This window comes from Sus scrofa, chromosome 15, assembly GCF_054392235.1.
Source record: "Sus scrofa isolate SSC_HxYL_T2T_F1_AM1 chromosome 15, Sscrofa_HxYL_maternal_Yorkshire_Landrace_v2.0, whole genome shotgun sequence".
NCBI lineage: Eukaryota > Metazoa > Chordata > Mammalia > Artiodactyla > Suidae > Sus > Sus scrofa.
The window spans coordinates 105,269,011-105,283,276 of record NC_139397.1 but is presented as its reverse complement, the minus strand read 5'-3'; the positions used below and the strand labels follow the sequence as shown (position 1 = coordinate 105,283,276).

The following is a 14,266-nucleotide window of genomic DNA, read 5'->3' as shown; positions in this document are numbered from 1 at the left end:
GCAATCCCTATCAAACTACACATGACATTTTTCACAGAACTAGAACAAACAATCCAAAAATTTATATAGAACAACAAAAGACCCAGAATTGCCAAAGCAATTCTGAGGAACAAAAACCAAACAGGAAGCATAACTCTCCCAGACTTCAGGCAACATTACAAAGCCACAGTCATCAAGATGGTGTGGTACTGGAACAAAAGAGAGAACCCAGAAATAAACCCAGACACCTTTGGTCAATTAATCTTTGACAAAGGAGGCAAAAACATAAAATGGGAAAAAGAGTCTTTTTAGCAAGTGTTGCTGGGAAACCTGGACAGCTGCGTGCAAACCAATGAAACTAGAACACACCCTCACACCATGCACAAACATAAACTCAAGATGGCTCAAAGACTTAAATATAAGATAAGATACCATCAAACTCCTAGAAGAGAGCATAGGGAAAACATTCTCTGACATCAACCTTGTGAATATTTTCTCAGGTCAGTCTCCCAAAGCAAAAGAAATAAGAGCAAAAATAAACCAATGGGATCTAATCAAACTGACAAGCTTTTGCACAGCAAAGGAAACCAAAAAGAAAACAAAAGACAACTCACAGAATGGGAGAAAATAGTTTCAAATGATGCAAATGACAAAGGCTTCATCTCTAGAATATACAAACAACTTATACAACTCAACAGCCAAAAAGTGAACAACCCTATTGAAAAATGGGCAAAAGACCTGAATAGACATTTCTCCAAAGAAGATGTAGACATGGCCAACAAGCACTTGAAACAATGCTCAACATCCTTGATTATTAGAGAAATGCAAATCGAAACTACCATGAGATACCACCTCACAGCAGTCAGAATGGCCATCATTAATAAGTCCACAAATAATAAATTTTGGAGAGGGTGTGAAGGAAAGGGAACCCTCCTGCACTGTTGGTGGGAATGTAAGCTGGTACAACCACTGCAGAGATCAGTATGGAAGTACCTTAGAAAACTATACATAGAACTACCATATGACCAAGCAATCCCATTCTTGGGAATACATCCGGGCAAAACATTCCTTAAAAAAGACACATGCACCCACATGTTCATTGCAGCACTATTCACAATAGCCAAGACATGGAAGCAACCCAAATGTCTATCAACAGATGATCGAATTAGGAAGATGTAGTATATATACACAATGGAATACTACTCAGCCATACAAAAGAACGAAATAATGCCACTTGCAGAAACATGGATGGAACTGGAGACTCTCATTCTGAGTGAAGTAAGTCAGAAAGAGAAAGACAATTATCATATGATATCACTTATATCTGGAGTCTAATATATGGCACAAATGAATCTTTCCACAGAAGAGAAACTCATGGACTTAGAGCATAGACTTATGGTTGTTAAAGGGGAGGAGGACAGAGTGGGGTGGTTGAGGAGCTTGGTGTTAATAGATACAAACTATTGCCTTGAAATGGATTAGCAATGAGATCCTGCTGTGTAGCTCTGGGTACTATGTCTAGTCACTTATGATGGAGTATGATGTGAGGAAATAGAATGTGTACATGCATGTGTAACTGTGTCACCATGCTGCACAGTAAAAAAAAAAAAAACTGTATTGGGGAAATAACTATTAATAATAATAATAATAATAAATATTCCAAAGCAAAAAATAATAATTAGGGTTGGTTCAAAAAGAATTGAAAAGTTACCTTGCAAATGCTCTTACTGCCAGCACTGTTACAATTTCAATATTAAGAAGGAAAATAACAGCAATGTATTTGAGCATATCGAATTTATAATGAAACAAACAAAATTAATTGTTCATTGTTTGAAGGTGCTATGCATTATTTTGAAAAATGATAAATGATGGTAAAATGTTAAGCATTGGTCTGCTTTCCCGAAGTATCCTCTATAACAGTGCAACCAAAGAGTAGTTGAGGGAAAGATGTTTATTACATATATTTTAGGTAATTTATGAAGGAATGATATAATTAAAATATCCCAATTTTGCTACCATAATTAATTCATGGATGAAGGCCTTGACCATAAATGGCTGCTAATATAACAAAGAAAATGAGATATTATGTGCTTCCTTATGGAGAGATACGCCAGTATCTGTGAATCAGTTTGTCTTGCTAAAGAAATTGAACCTGAAGTGTATAGGTCTAATTAATTATTTACAGGAAATACAGAAGAATAGCATGCACCATATAGATGCAATCAGAAAAAGTTCAGTTTCTAATGAGTTCAACAGGACAAGAAACTTAGTTTCTTCAACAAATAAACTAATTTTTAAAAAGAGGAAGGGGGATGGAAAGGGATATATGGAAGGAAAGCTATAAATTAAGAGACTCAAAAGACACAAGTTTTTGCAGCATGTGGCAATGTAAATTCAAAGTAACATCAAAATACTTTTGTGACACGTAAAATTACTAGAAAGCTGAATAGTCATTAAATATTTGATTACATTAAGTTAGTATTAATGTGCAACATGGTCATGGTACTGTGGTTAAAAAATAATCTTTTGGAGTTCCCATTGTGGCTCAGTGGTTTAAGAACCCAACTAGTATCCATGAAGATGCAGGTGCGATCCCTGGCCTTGATCAGCGGATTAAGTATCCAGCATTGCTGTAAGCTGCAGCAGAGGTCACAAATGCAGCTCAGATCTGGTGTTGCTGTGGCTGTTGTATAGGCTGGCAGGTTCAGCTCTGATTCGAACCCTAGCCTGGGAACTTTCGTATGCCACAGGTGTGGCTGAAAAAAAACATCTCTGTCTTTAGGTAATATTGATGGATGAAATGATATGTGAGATGTGTTTGAAAACAATATGGCAGCAGGGGAAAGTTGATGGCATAGACAAAACAAAATTGTCCACAAGTTGTTTAAGTTGAAAGATAGGCACATAAGGATTCTGTCAGTTTGTGCTTATATTTGAGGACTTGAAAGACTTGTATTCAGAATATATAAATAACTCCCAAAACTCAACAGCAAGTAAACTATCCAAGTTTATCCCTTGATCAAAAAGCTTTAAGAGATAATTCATCAAGCAGGATTTACAAACGGCCAACAACATATGAAAAGCATATTCATCATCAGGGAAATTCAATGAAAAACTGTAAGATACCACTACATCTATTAGAAGGACTAAAATAAAAATAACTTGTAATACCAAAGGTTTCAAGGATGCATAGCAAATGGATCTCTTGTACATTATTAATGGGAGTGCAAAATGGTACAGCCCACTCCAGAAAACAGTTGGGCAGTTCTTTATAAACTTAAACATGTACAAAAATCCCTTGTTCTCAATCACCAAAATCTGAAAACAACCAAATTTCCTTCAACTGATGTATGCATAAACTCTGGTGTATACACACAATGGAATACCACTCAGCAATAAAAAGGAGTAAACTACTGACAAATGAAATAATTTAAGTGAATTTCAAAGGCACTCTGCTGAGTGAAAGGAGCAATTATCAAAGGTCAAAAACCATATGATTCCATTTATAAGGCATTCTCCAAAGGACAAAGAACTGTTTTGATGGAGAACATATCAGTGGTTGACTGGGGTTATTAGTGGGAGGAAGGAAGGTATGACTGCAAAAACACATTTTTGGAATATTGGAAATGTTCTTGTATGATTGTGGTAGAGGCCACATAAATCCATATGTGTGCCAAAATTCATGCAATTATGTAAAAAAACCCACTTTAGGTTAATTTAAAAACTAAAATAAATTACCTCTGGATCTCTTTTTGAAAATGAAAAAATATAAACAAGATTAGAAGCAAGGATTCTAGTGAATTCTGTCCTCTGAGCTCTGAATAGATGCCAACTACAAAATGTGGAGAAAAGTGCTCATAAGAATGTAAAGGCTGTGACACTGTATGGAGTTCATACTTAGTTCAATGATGAAATGGAAACTAAAGATGTTTGATTATGTGAATGTGAAAGAGGGGCACTTTTAATAATGTCTAATGAATTGTGATATCACTGCTATACATTTCTAAAATTCACAAAAAAGAATGATTCATATGCCATTTTCTTATAGAGATAGAGCCCTGCCACTCACAGATATTAATATAGTTTCAGAATTCATCTTTTAATGGAATATGTCTCCAGCTATGCTTAATTAAATTTATAGTTTTGATTCCTGGACAATTGTCACAGATTAAACTGGCACTCTGGTGAGGCTGAAAACAGCATTTTCCATCTACCATCCTTTCTTCCAATATCACTGAAATTCTTTTGACATCTGTAAGATCAGTCTGGCCTGCATTAAACACTACAGTTTTAGAAGACTCTTCTGTGTGAGCTAACTATTTTAGAGACAGAATTTATTGTCTACGTTTAGTTGATGTGTGGCTGGTACTGCCATAATTGTATGTGTTGCATAAGTCTTTGGTGTTTTATAAAAAAATCTTTGGATTTTAAAAAATGGGACCCAGAAAGCTTACAGCTGAATTAACTAAACCTCAGCAGTCCTGAATGGAAGACAACCCTGTCCTTCACCAGACACTTTATGAGACTCAACAAATTACACAGGGAAGAAAGATTTTAAACTTTTTCTTTAGAATTTAACTGATAAAGGGATTTAATTTTTACAATTTAGTTTTTCCCTGGAAATTGAATATTGAAGAAGAATTCATACTGTTCAATTTTTAACTCTTTTACTTTTGGCAGCATATTATTTCAGTGATACTTATACTGTCATTTGGGTTCCTAGTCGAATCCACTTAGCTCTAATAGACAACATGAAGTAACACAGAATGAGAGAGATAATAAAGTGTTATTTCAATGGGATTCATGGTAGGTTGAATTAATGCATTTAAACTTAATTTGACCTACTTTAGAATTTTCTAAAATCACTTTTGAGCATTATAATTTTTTATGTAATTTGTCATGTTTCATGTATTGTTCATTCGATAGCAACAGACCCTTGATTTAATTTTTCTAAAATGATGATATAATTTCAAAACAGTAAATCAGTACGTAGAGATTAAATTCTGAAAGCAATATATATTGTATCATTGTTGGTAAACATTACTACTCTAAATCAGTCATTTGACAACAAAAACAGGAATTATTTGGATTTAAGCAAAAGGGGCCAACATTCAGTCTTTCTCCAAAATACTATTTAACATCTCTTATCACAATAGTAAATTACCATATGCTCCTTTATTTGCTTTCTGGTCACCAACATGATAAACTAACTTTACGTCATCATTGTTCTTCTTTTTCTTTGGATAATAAGCTTAAAGAAAAGCAAAAAAAATTATTTTTTAATAACGATGATGACAGAATTACCCAAGATAGACTCTCTTTTCATGCCCAATTGGAAATGAGTCATATGCTAATTTATATGGATGATTATGGGGAGGGGTATTGGAGAAGATGGAGAGGTGTGAAATGGGAGGAAAGACCATTACTCTTCAAATATTATTGCTTCAATTTAAAAGATATATTTGGGACAAAATTTTATTTTGGCAGAGAGAAAAGCTACATCTAGCTTTTCTATAATGGCATTTTAGAGATGGATACCAATACAGCTACTGGCTGGAGACCCACCAGTCTGTAGTTCTGAAGACTGCAGTTCTTGAGCAGATTAACCCAATATTTCTTTATTCTCTTACTCTCTCTCCCTTTGGAAGCTGTCTACTTGGTGAAGATGACATCACTTTAGAAGTATTTCATTTATTAAACAGATATTATTCTGTCACCTTGATAAAATAAATTGCATTTATCTATAGCCCACTTCTTCAAAAGAGGAGATTTGAGGTATCAAGTGTTTAAAATGTCTTCTTGAAACTCTTTTCCAATTAAATGAGAAAGTTAATAGTTATTTATGCAGGGATGTATAGTTACTAAAGTGATTTCTATTTTTGAAGAATAAAATTGCTATCTTTATCTCAATGAGTTGAATAGATTAGATTAGTTCATTCAACAAGCATATATTTATTGTGTGTATATGTGTATATATTTACATGGTGCACACTGTGTGTCTGTATGTGTGCATACATACATAAAGTACTAGGTGGTCTGTGAAGTACAATGATGGGATTTACAATATTATGGGTAATTAAGACAGTGGGAAGTATGTAATATGTGTATTAAGAATAATACTATAGGGATTAAAAGGAGAGGTATCTTCCAATTACATTTATTAAGAAAGACTTTTTGTAGTGTCATTTACAATGGAGCTTAAAGAATTGTAGTATTTGAATAGATGGACAGTGAGCATGTTATTCCAGGCTAGAAACTTGGATAAAGACAGGCACAGAAGTATTAAAGATAACTTGTGTTTTAGGAATGGTCAGTAGTCTCATTTGACTGCACAATGAAATAAACCAAATGCTTACTATGGGCTTGCTAGAACTTTTGGGCTCCTTAGGGGAATTATTTAGGAGCATATCTTCTCAGATGATGAAACTGTGATTCAAAGAGATTAAATAATTTGTTCAAGATATTTTTACATGGCTAGAAAAATGGTAAAGCAGGACTTGTGCTTCAGCAGTTTGGTTCCAGACCCTATGTATATACCCCTAGATCATAGCTGACTTCTTCAAAGAGGTAATGTGAAATAAAGTTAGGCTTAGGTTTGACCTTAAGTAGTGATGAATAGTTGCCTAAGATGTCTGAGCTTCATTTAAGAGATAATGGGGATCTTTAAATGTTGGTGCCAGGAGAAGAAACCATCAAAGTAGAATTTTATGTGTAATTAGGTAGCAGTTTAAAAAATGGATTTGAGGTAGGTAAAAATATGACCCAATAGAGACTACTGGTAATTTACTGGAGTGATAACAGGAGGCTCTCACTTAGAAACAGGATTGCTGGGACAGAGATAGGATTGATGAGCTGCTATGATGATAAATGCATGAGAGATGATCATGTTCTTTCCTGATACACACAGTCACAGGTAATTAAAACAAATGTACATTTTTGTATTCTGGCCATGAAATTTTCATTAGTATCATTAATTTAATAAATCCTGCTCTAGTCTTACAGTGTTAAAAATAAAGGGAATCTGGTAGATGTTGGACATAACAAAGTAATGACTTGATGTTCTTTCTTTAAACTTCCATTTTCTCCTTTTTTTCCCTTTCTTTCTTCCTTTCCTTCTTTCCCTATCTTCTCCTTCCCTTCTTGTTTTTGTTTTATTCTGGTCTACTCTTTATGGCTGGCAAACTAGTACAACACCATATTGGTACATAATACAAATTATCTTACACGCAAATTTTTAAGTTTAAGCAGTAAAAAATATTTTAAGTATAAGTAATATGATTAGTACTGCAGTATAGGCAAGCTTGTCTGCTGGATCACTTGATAAGGTTATTTTAGTTTGTTTCAATTTTTAAATATATGTCTACTTTTCAACTTGAACTAGGATAGGGTAATGCCTAGAACCTTGCCCTGGCACAAAGCAGGTAGCAAACATAAGTATGATGGTTTTATAAAATGATTTTTTACATAAATAGATAGATAAGCACTTTCTACATAGTACATCAGCTCTTAATGTTCTCACATTCATAAGGTAGTCCATCTTGTTCTCTATAATCGACTATATTTTTCCTCTTATCTTCTCTTTTAATGCCACTGTCTTGCATTTTTTGTAAATGATAAGCCATTTTTTTCTCTATAAGGGCTTGTTTCTAAAATATTAAACAAAGCATATTGGTTAACATCAACTTGCTATTTAGAAATGCAAAATAAATATTTAAAATGTGACAGTAGGAGTTCCTGTCGTGGCGCAGTGGTTAACGAATCCGACTAGGAACCATGAGGTTGCAGGTTCGGTCCCTGCCCTTGCTCAGTGGGTTAACGATCCGGCGTTGCCGTGAGCTGTGGTGTAGGTTGCAGACGCGGCTAGGATCCTGCGTTGCTGTGGCTCTGGCATAGGCTGGTGGCTACAGCTCCGATTAGACCCCTAGCCTGGAAACCTCCATATGCTGTGGGAGCGGCCCAAGAAATGCCAAAAAGACACCCCCCCCAAAAAAAAGTGACAGTATATTTAAAATGAGCAGTCATTTTTGTCTTGCGATTTGTAAGGTTATGCAGAGTACAAATATGAGACAGTGGAAAGGGATACATTTCCATGTGTGGTTAAACATGCATATATTTAACCCTTAGATGCAATTAACCTCACTGCATAGCTTCAGGGAACTAGTTCAGTTTTAGATCATATAGGGACTATTTTTTTAATTTATTTCTTCATTTATTTTTTATTGTTATGTAGCACTGAGAACTATGTCTAATCACTTATGACAGAGCATGATAATGGGAGAAAAAAAGAATGTATTCACGCATGTATGGACTATTAATGAATTGCTCTCCTGGTGAGTTTGGGCAATTTTGAAATCATGTTCAATTGGAGGATTCATTAACCAAGTCACTCAGGGCTACCATAGATAAACCTAATATCATAGATAGAATGTGACTTCCCTTTGTAAATCTCTGAGCTAATATTGATACTGGATATATAGCAAAAAAAGAGGTAACTGCACAGAAAAAGAATCCCAGAAATCATTAGAGAATTCCCTAGGGTAGCTGACAAAGAATGGATCAGTACAAGGCCAAAGAAAGGACCATCCCAAAGGATTCAAGAAAATAGTACTTGGCACTGATCTATAATGCCTAGTCTCACCAGACACCCTAGAAAAAAATTCATAAGTCACAGGGCATTGAGTAGAGTACTAAAATGTGCCTTTCCTCACTAGTGAGGAATAACTAGTCCCAGATTAAACATGGATATGGCCCATTTAACATATATCAAAAAGCAAGACCTATAAAAATCAAACTATTTCCAAATAAGCTACCTATCTATATCCAAGAAAAATAGCTAAGAAATATTTATAAAAAGCTAAAAATATTCAGCACACAAAAAATAAAATTCACAATACTTGGCATCCAATAAAAGAATACCAAGCATGTAAAGAAGCAAAGAAATATGACCCATAAAATGAGTAGTCAAAAATGACCCAGAAATGACACAAATGTTTGAATTTAGAATAATAGCATTAGGAGTTCCCGTCGTGGCGCAGTGGTTAACGAATCCGACTAGGAACCATGAGGTTGCGGGTTCGATCCCTGCCCTTGCTCAGTGGGTTAACGATCCGGCGTTGCCGTGAGCTGTGGTGTAGGTTGCAGATGCGGCTCGGATCCCGCATTGCTGTGCCTCTGGCGTAGGCCGGTGGCTACAGTTCCGATTCAACCCCTAGCCTGGGAACCTCCATATGCCGCGGGAGCGGCCCAAGAAATAGCAACAACAACAACAACAACAAAAGACAAAAAGACAAAGGCAAAAAATAAATAAATAAATAAATAAATATTATAAAAAAAATAAAATAAAATAATAGCATTAAAACAGATAACTTCATTCCATGTATTTATATGGTAAACAAGGATGGAAGATAAAAAAGTGCCCAAATCAAAATTTTTAATGAGTATGTGAATAATGCAATGGATACATTAATAGCAAAGTAAACACTGCAGTGGAAGAGGTTAACATGTATTTAGAAGAAACCATCCCAGAAGAAATGCTGACAGAAAAAAAAAATTACAAAATGGGGGTGTGTGGTCAAGATGGTGGAAGAAGAAGACCCTGAGCTCACCTCCTTCCATAGGCACACCAAAATTAAAGTTATTTACAGAGCAACTATCTATGAGAAAACATGAAGGGTAACAGAAAAGATTTCCCACAACTAAAGATATAAAGAAGTAACTGTATGAGATGTGTAGGAGAGGAGGAGAGGCAGTATAGTCAAGACCCACACCTTTGGGTAGATAAACCACAAACAAGAGGGTAATCACAATTGCAGAGGTTCTCCCCAAAGGTAAAGGGGTCCAAGCTCCACATCAAGCTCCCTAGCCTGGAGTTCCTTGACCAGGAAGACAAACCTCTAGAACATCTGGCTATGAAGGTCCCCAGAACTTGTGTATAGGAAAACCTGAAGGCTATAGGAAACAGTGACTCTGCTCTTAAAGGCCACATGCAAATCTCACATGCTCTGAGTCTCAACACAGAAGTAGCACACTGAAACAAGCCCAGGTCAGACCAATTTTTGGCTTATCTTGGAGAGGCAGGAGGCAGTTGGCATTTCCCCTGGGGTTGGACATGCAAGGACCCAGCCCTGCCCACCAGTGGGAAGGCAGCCATCACATGAAGTAGGGCCTGGAAGCCAACCAGACCAGGGCTAGCCCTGCCTATTGGCACACTCAAATAGTCGTAACAAGCAAAAGCAACAGAAAGGCCAGGAAGCTCCTGTAGTGGACACCCCCAGAGTATACGGCTTTCATGACCAGAATGGAGTGTGTGGCTGGGCCCCATAGGACATCACCTATATAAAGACACTTCTTCAAGATTGGGAGCTTTAACCAGCCTACTTAATATATGGAAATAAATACAAAGAACTAGGCAAAATGAGGATATAGAAGACTGTTCCAAACAAAGACAAAACTTCAGAAAAAGAACTAAATAAAGTGGAGATAAGCAATCTGCTTGATAAAGAGTTCAAAGTAATGTCCATAAAGATGCTCCAGGAACACAGAAGGATTGAAACAATGAGAAGTTTAACAAGAGTTGGAAAATGTAAAGGAGAATCAAACAGTGCTGAAGAATACAATAACTGCAATAAACATACACTAGAAAGAATCAATAGTGGATTAAATGATACAGAGGAATAGATGAGCAAACTGGATGGTAGTCAAGTGGGAATTACCAAGCTGAACAGAATAAAGAATTAAACAAAATAAGGACAGTTTAAGATACCTGTAGAAAACATCAATTATACTATCATTTGTGGAGTTCCCATTGTGGCTCAGTGGTTACAAACCCAACTAGTATCCATGCAGATGCAGGTACGATCCCTGGCCTCACTCAGTGGGTTAAAGATCCAGCATTGGCACAGTTGCAGCATAGGTCACAGATGTGGCTCAGATCCTGCATTGCTGTGGCTGTGGTGTAGGCTGGCAGCTGTAGCTCTGATTTGACCCCTAGCCTGGGAACTTCCACATGCCAGAGGTGCAGCCCTAAAAAAAGAAGAAAGCCAAAACAAACAAATCATAAAAACCTATTATTTGAGTTATAGGGGTCCTTGAAGGAGAAGAGAGAGGGAAAGGGGCTGAGAACTTATTTGATGAAATAATGGATGAAACTTTTCTGGGAAAGGAAGCACACAGAGTCCTAATCTAGGTTAACGCAAAGAGGTCTACACTAAGACACATTACAAATAAACTGGCAAAAATTAAAGAAAAAAAATCTTAAAAGTAGCAGGATAAAAGCAACTAGTTATATGAAAAGAAATGCCCCTAAGACTTTGAGCTAACTTTTCAGAAGAAATTTTTCAGACCAGAAGGGAGTGGCCCAATATATTCAAAATGCTGAAAGTTAAAACCTACAACCAAGAATACCTGGCAAGCCTGTCATTCAAATTTGCATGAGAGCTCATGAGTTTCTTAGACAAGTAAAAACTAAAGGCTATACTACTACTCAAGTGGTTCTACAGTAAATGATAAAGTGACTCATCTAAGCACAAAAGAGCACAACTGGAAATATGAAAAATACAAAAGGAAAAAAACTCTGGTAAAGGGAGGCTTACAGTAGAGGCAGTAGATCAACTGCTTATAAAGCTAGTAGGAAAGTAAAAAGTAGTAAAATCATCCAAATCCACAATAGTTAAGGCATACACAATAGAAAAATTTATAATGTATATGTCAGAAACATTAAAAGTGGGATAAGGGAGTAAAAATGCTAGAATGTGTTTGAACCAAAGAGATCATCAACTAAATTAATCATGTAGACAGAAAAATAGATAATGTTTTTACATATGAACCACATAGTAACCACAAACCAAAACCATATAATAAAACACAAAAAAGAAAAAGAAATCTAAACATAATATTAAAATACTCAACAAATCACAAGGGAAGATAACAAAAGAATAAAAGAATGACAAAGAAATGCAAAACAACAAGAAGTCAATGAACAAAATGGCAGCAAGTACATACATATCAATAATTAAATGTAAATGGACTAAATGTTACAATCAACTGGCATATGGTGGCTGAATGGATAGAAAAACAAGATTTATATATATGCTGCCTACGAGTGACTTACTTCAGTTCCAAAGACACACAGACTGAGGGGATAGAAAAGGTACTCCATACAAAAGCTGGGATAGCAATATTTATAATAGACAAAATAGACTTTAAAACAAAGACTGTAACAAAGGATAAATAAGGATACTACATAATGATAAAGGATTGATCCATGAAGATATAACAATTGTAAATATCTATGCATCCACCAGAGAAGCACCAAATACACAAAGGAAATATTAACAAACATAATGGGAGAAACTGACAGCAACACAGTAATAGTAGGGATCTCTAACACTCCACTTACATCAATATATAGATAATCCAGGCAGAAAATCAAAAAGGAAACACTGGCTTTAAACAACACATTGGTCCAGATGTGTTTTCTCCCTCTCTCCCTCCCTCCCCTACCCAAACATTCCATCCAAAAGCAGCAGAATACACATTCTTTTCGAGTACACATGGAGAATTCTCAAGGGTAGATCACATGTTAGGCCACAAAACAAGTCTCAATAAATTTAAGAAGACTGCAAACATATGCAAGGATGTTTTCTGACCAAAATAAAAATCAACTACCTGGAAAAAACTGAAAAAAAAAAAAAAAACAAAACACAAACATATGAAGGCTAAATGATATGCTATTAAAGAACCAATGGGTCACTGAAGAAATCAAAGAAATTAAAAAATACCTGGAGATAAAGTGGAAACACAATGAGCCAAAATCTATGGGGAAACAGCAAAAGCAGTTCTTTTTTTTCAGGTTTTTATTTTTTCTATTACAGTTTATTTACACTGTTCTCTCAATTTCTGCTGTACAGCGAAGTGACCCAGTCACACACACACACACACACACACACACACACACACACACACACATGCGAGCATCTGATAATACATTATAAGGATCATACACCATGTTAAGATGGGGTTTACCCCAGGCATTTAAGAATGTTTTAATATTCACATGTCAATCAACGTGCTACACCACATTAACAGTTTGGAGAACAGATCACTATGATTATATCAGTAGATGCAGAAAAATATTTTGACAAAATTCAACATCAATTTATGATCAAAATCCTTCACAAAGTATAGAGGAAGCCTACCCCAACATAATAAATGCCATGTATGACAAAGGTGCAGGCAACATCATATTCAATGGTAGAAAGCTGGAAGCATTTCGTCTAAGATCAGGAAAAAGAAAAGGATGCCCACTCCTGCCACTTTAATCAACAGAGTATTGCCACTGGTGTGAATAAAGATTAATTCCAAATGAGCAATGAATCCCTGACAGTACTAAAAGTTATATGTAACAAGGGTAGAATAAAAGATTTTCAGCATATTTAAATTAACCAATATTTTAAAACTGCTATATAGTAGTATATGAGTATAACCAAATCATGTAAAGGATATATATAGATTTGTCAACAATATTAACTAAATTGGAATCCCATTGTGGTGCAGCAGAAATGAATCTGACAAGGAACCATGAGGTTGCAGTTTTGATCCCTGGCCTCGCTCAGTGTGTTAGAGATCCAGCGTTGCTGTGAGCTATGGTGTAGGTCGCAGACGTGGCTCGGATCTGGTGTGGCTGTGGCTCTGGCATAGGCCAGTAGCAACAGCTCCAATTAGACCCCTATCCTGGGAACCTCCATATGCCATGGGTGGGGCCCTAAAAGAAAAAAAAGACTTGGTAATATTGCTTGAAGTCTGGAAGAGTTATGCCTCCTGCTTGGTTTTTGTTTCTCAGGATTGCTGTGGCGATTCTGGATTTTTTGTGGTTCCAAATAAATTTTTGGATTGTTTGTTCTAGTTCTGTGAAAAATGTCATGGGTAATTGGATGGAGATTGCATCGAATCTGTAGATTGCTTTGGGTAGTATGAACATTTTTACAATATTACTTTTTCCAACCCAGGAGCATGGAATATCTTTCCATTTCTTTACATCTTCTTTAATTTCCTTGATTAATGTTTTATAGTTCTCAGCATATAAGTGCTTTACCTCCTCGGGTCAGGTGTATTCCCAGGTATTTGATTTTTTGGGGTGCAATTTTAAAAGGTATTATATTTTTGTATTCCTTTTCTAATATTTTCATTGTTAGTATATAGAAATGAGACTGATTTCGGAACATTAATCTTCTATCCTGCTACTTTGCTGAATTTGTTGATCAGTTCCAGTAGTTTTGGGGTTGAGTCC

General features: G+C 35.8%; 1 protein-coding gene across 2 annotated transcripts in view; it reads right to left on the bottom strand.

The window, feature by feature from the left end:
• Positions 1–14,266, bottom strand: part of FSIP2 (fibrous sheath interacting protein 2) — a 99,011-nt gene that overhangs the window by 74,003 nt on the left and 10,742 nt on the right. For both annotated transcript variants that reach the window (XM_084999135.1, XM_084999136.1), the window contains exons 8-9: positions 7,499–7,625; positions 5,144–5,230 (exon numbers count right to left, since the gene is read on the bottom strand). In XM_084999135.1, coding sequence (XP_084855261.1) covers positions 5,144–5,230; positions 7,499–7,625 — 214 coding nt within the window. The remainder of the gene's footprint in view (positions 1–5,143; positions 5,231–7,498; positions 7,626–14,266) is intronic.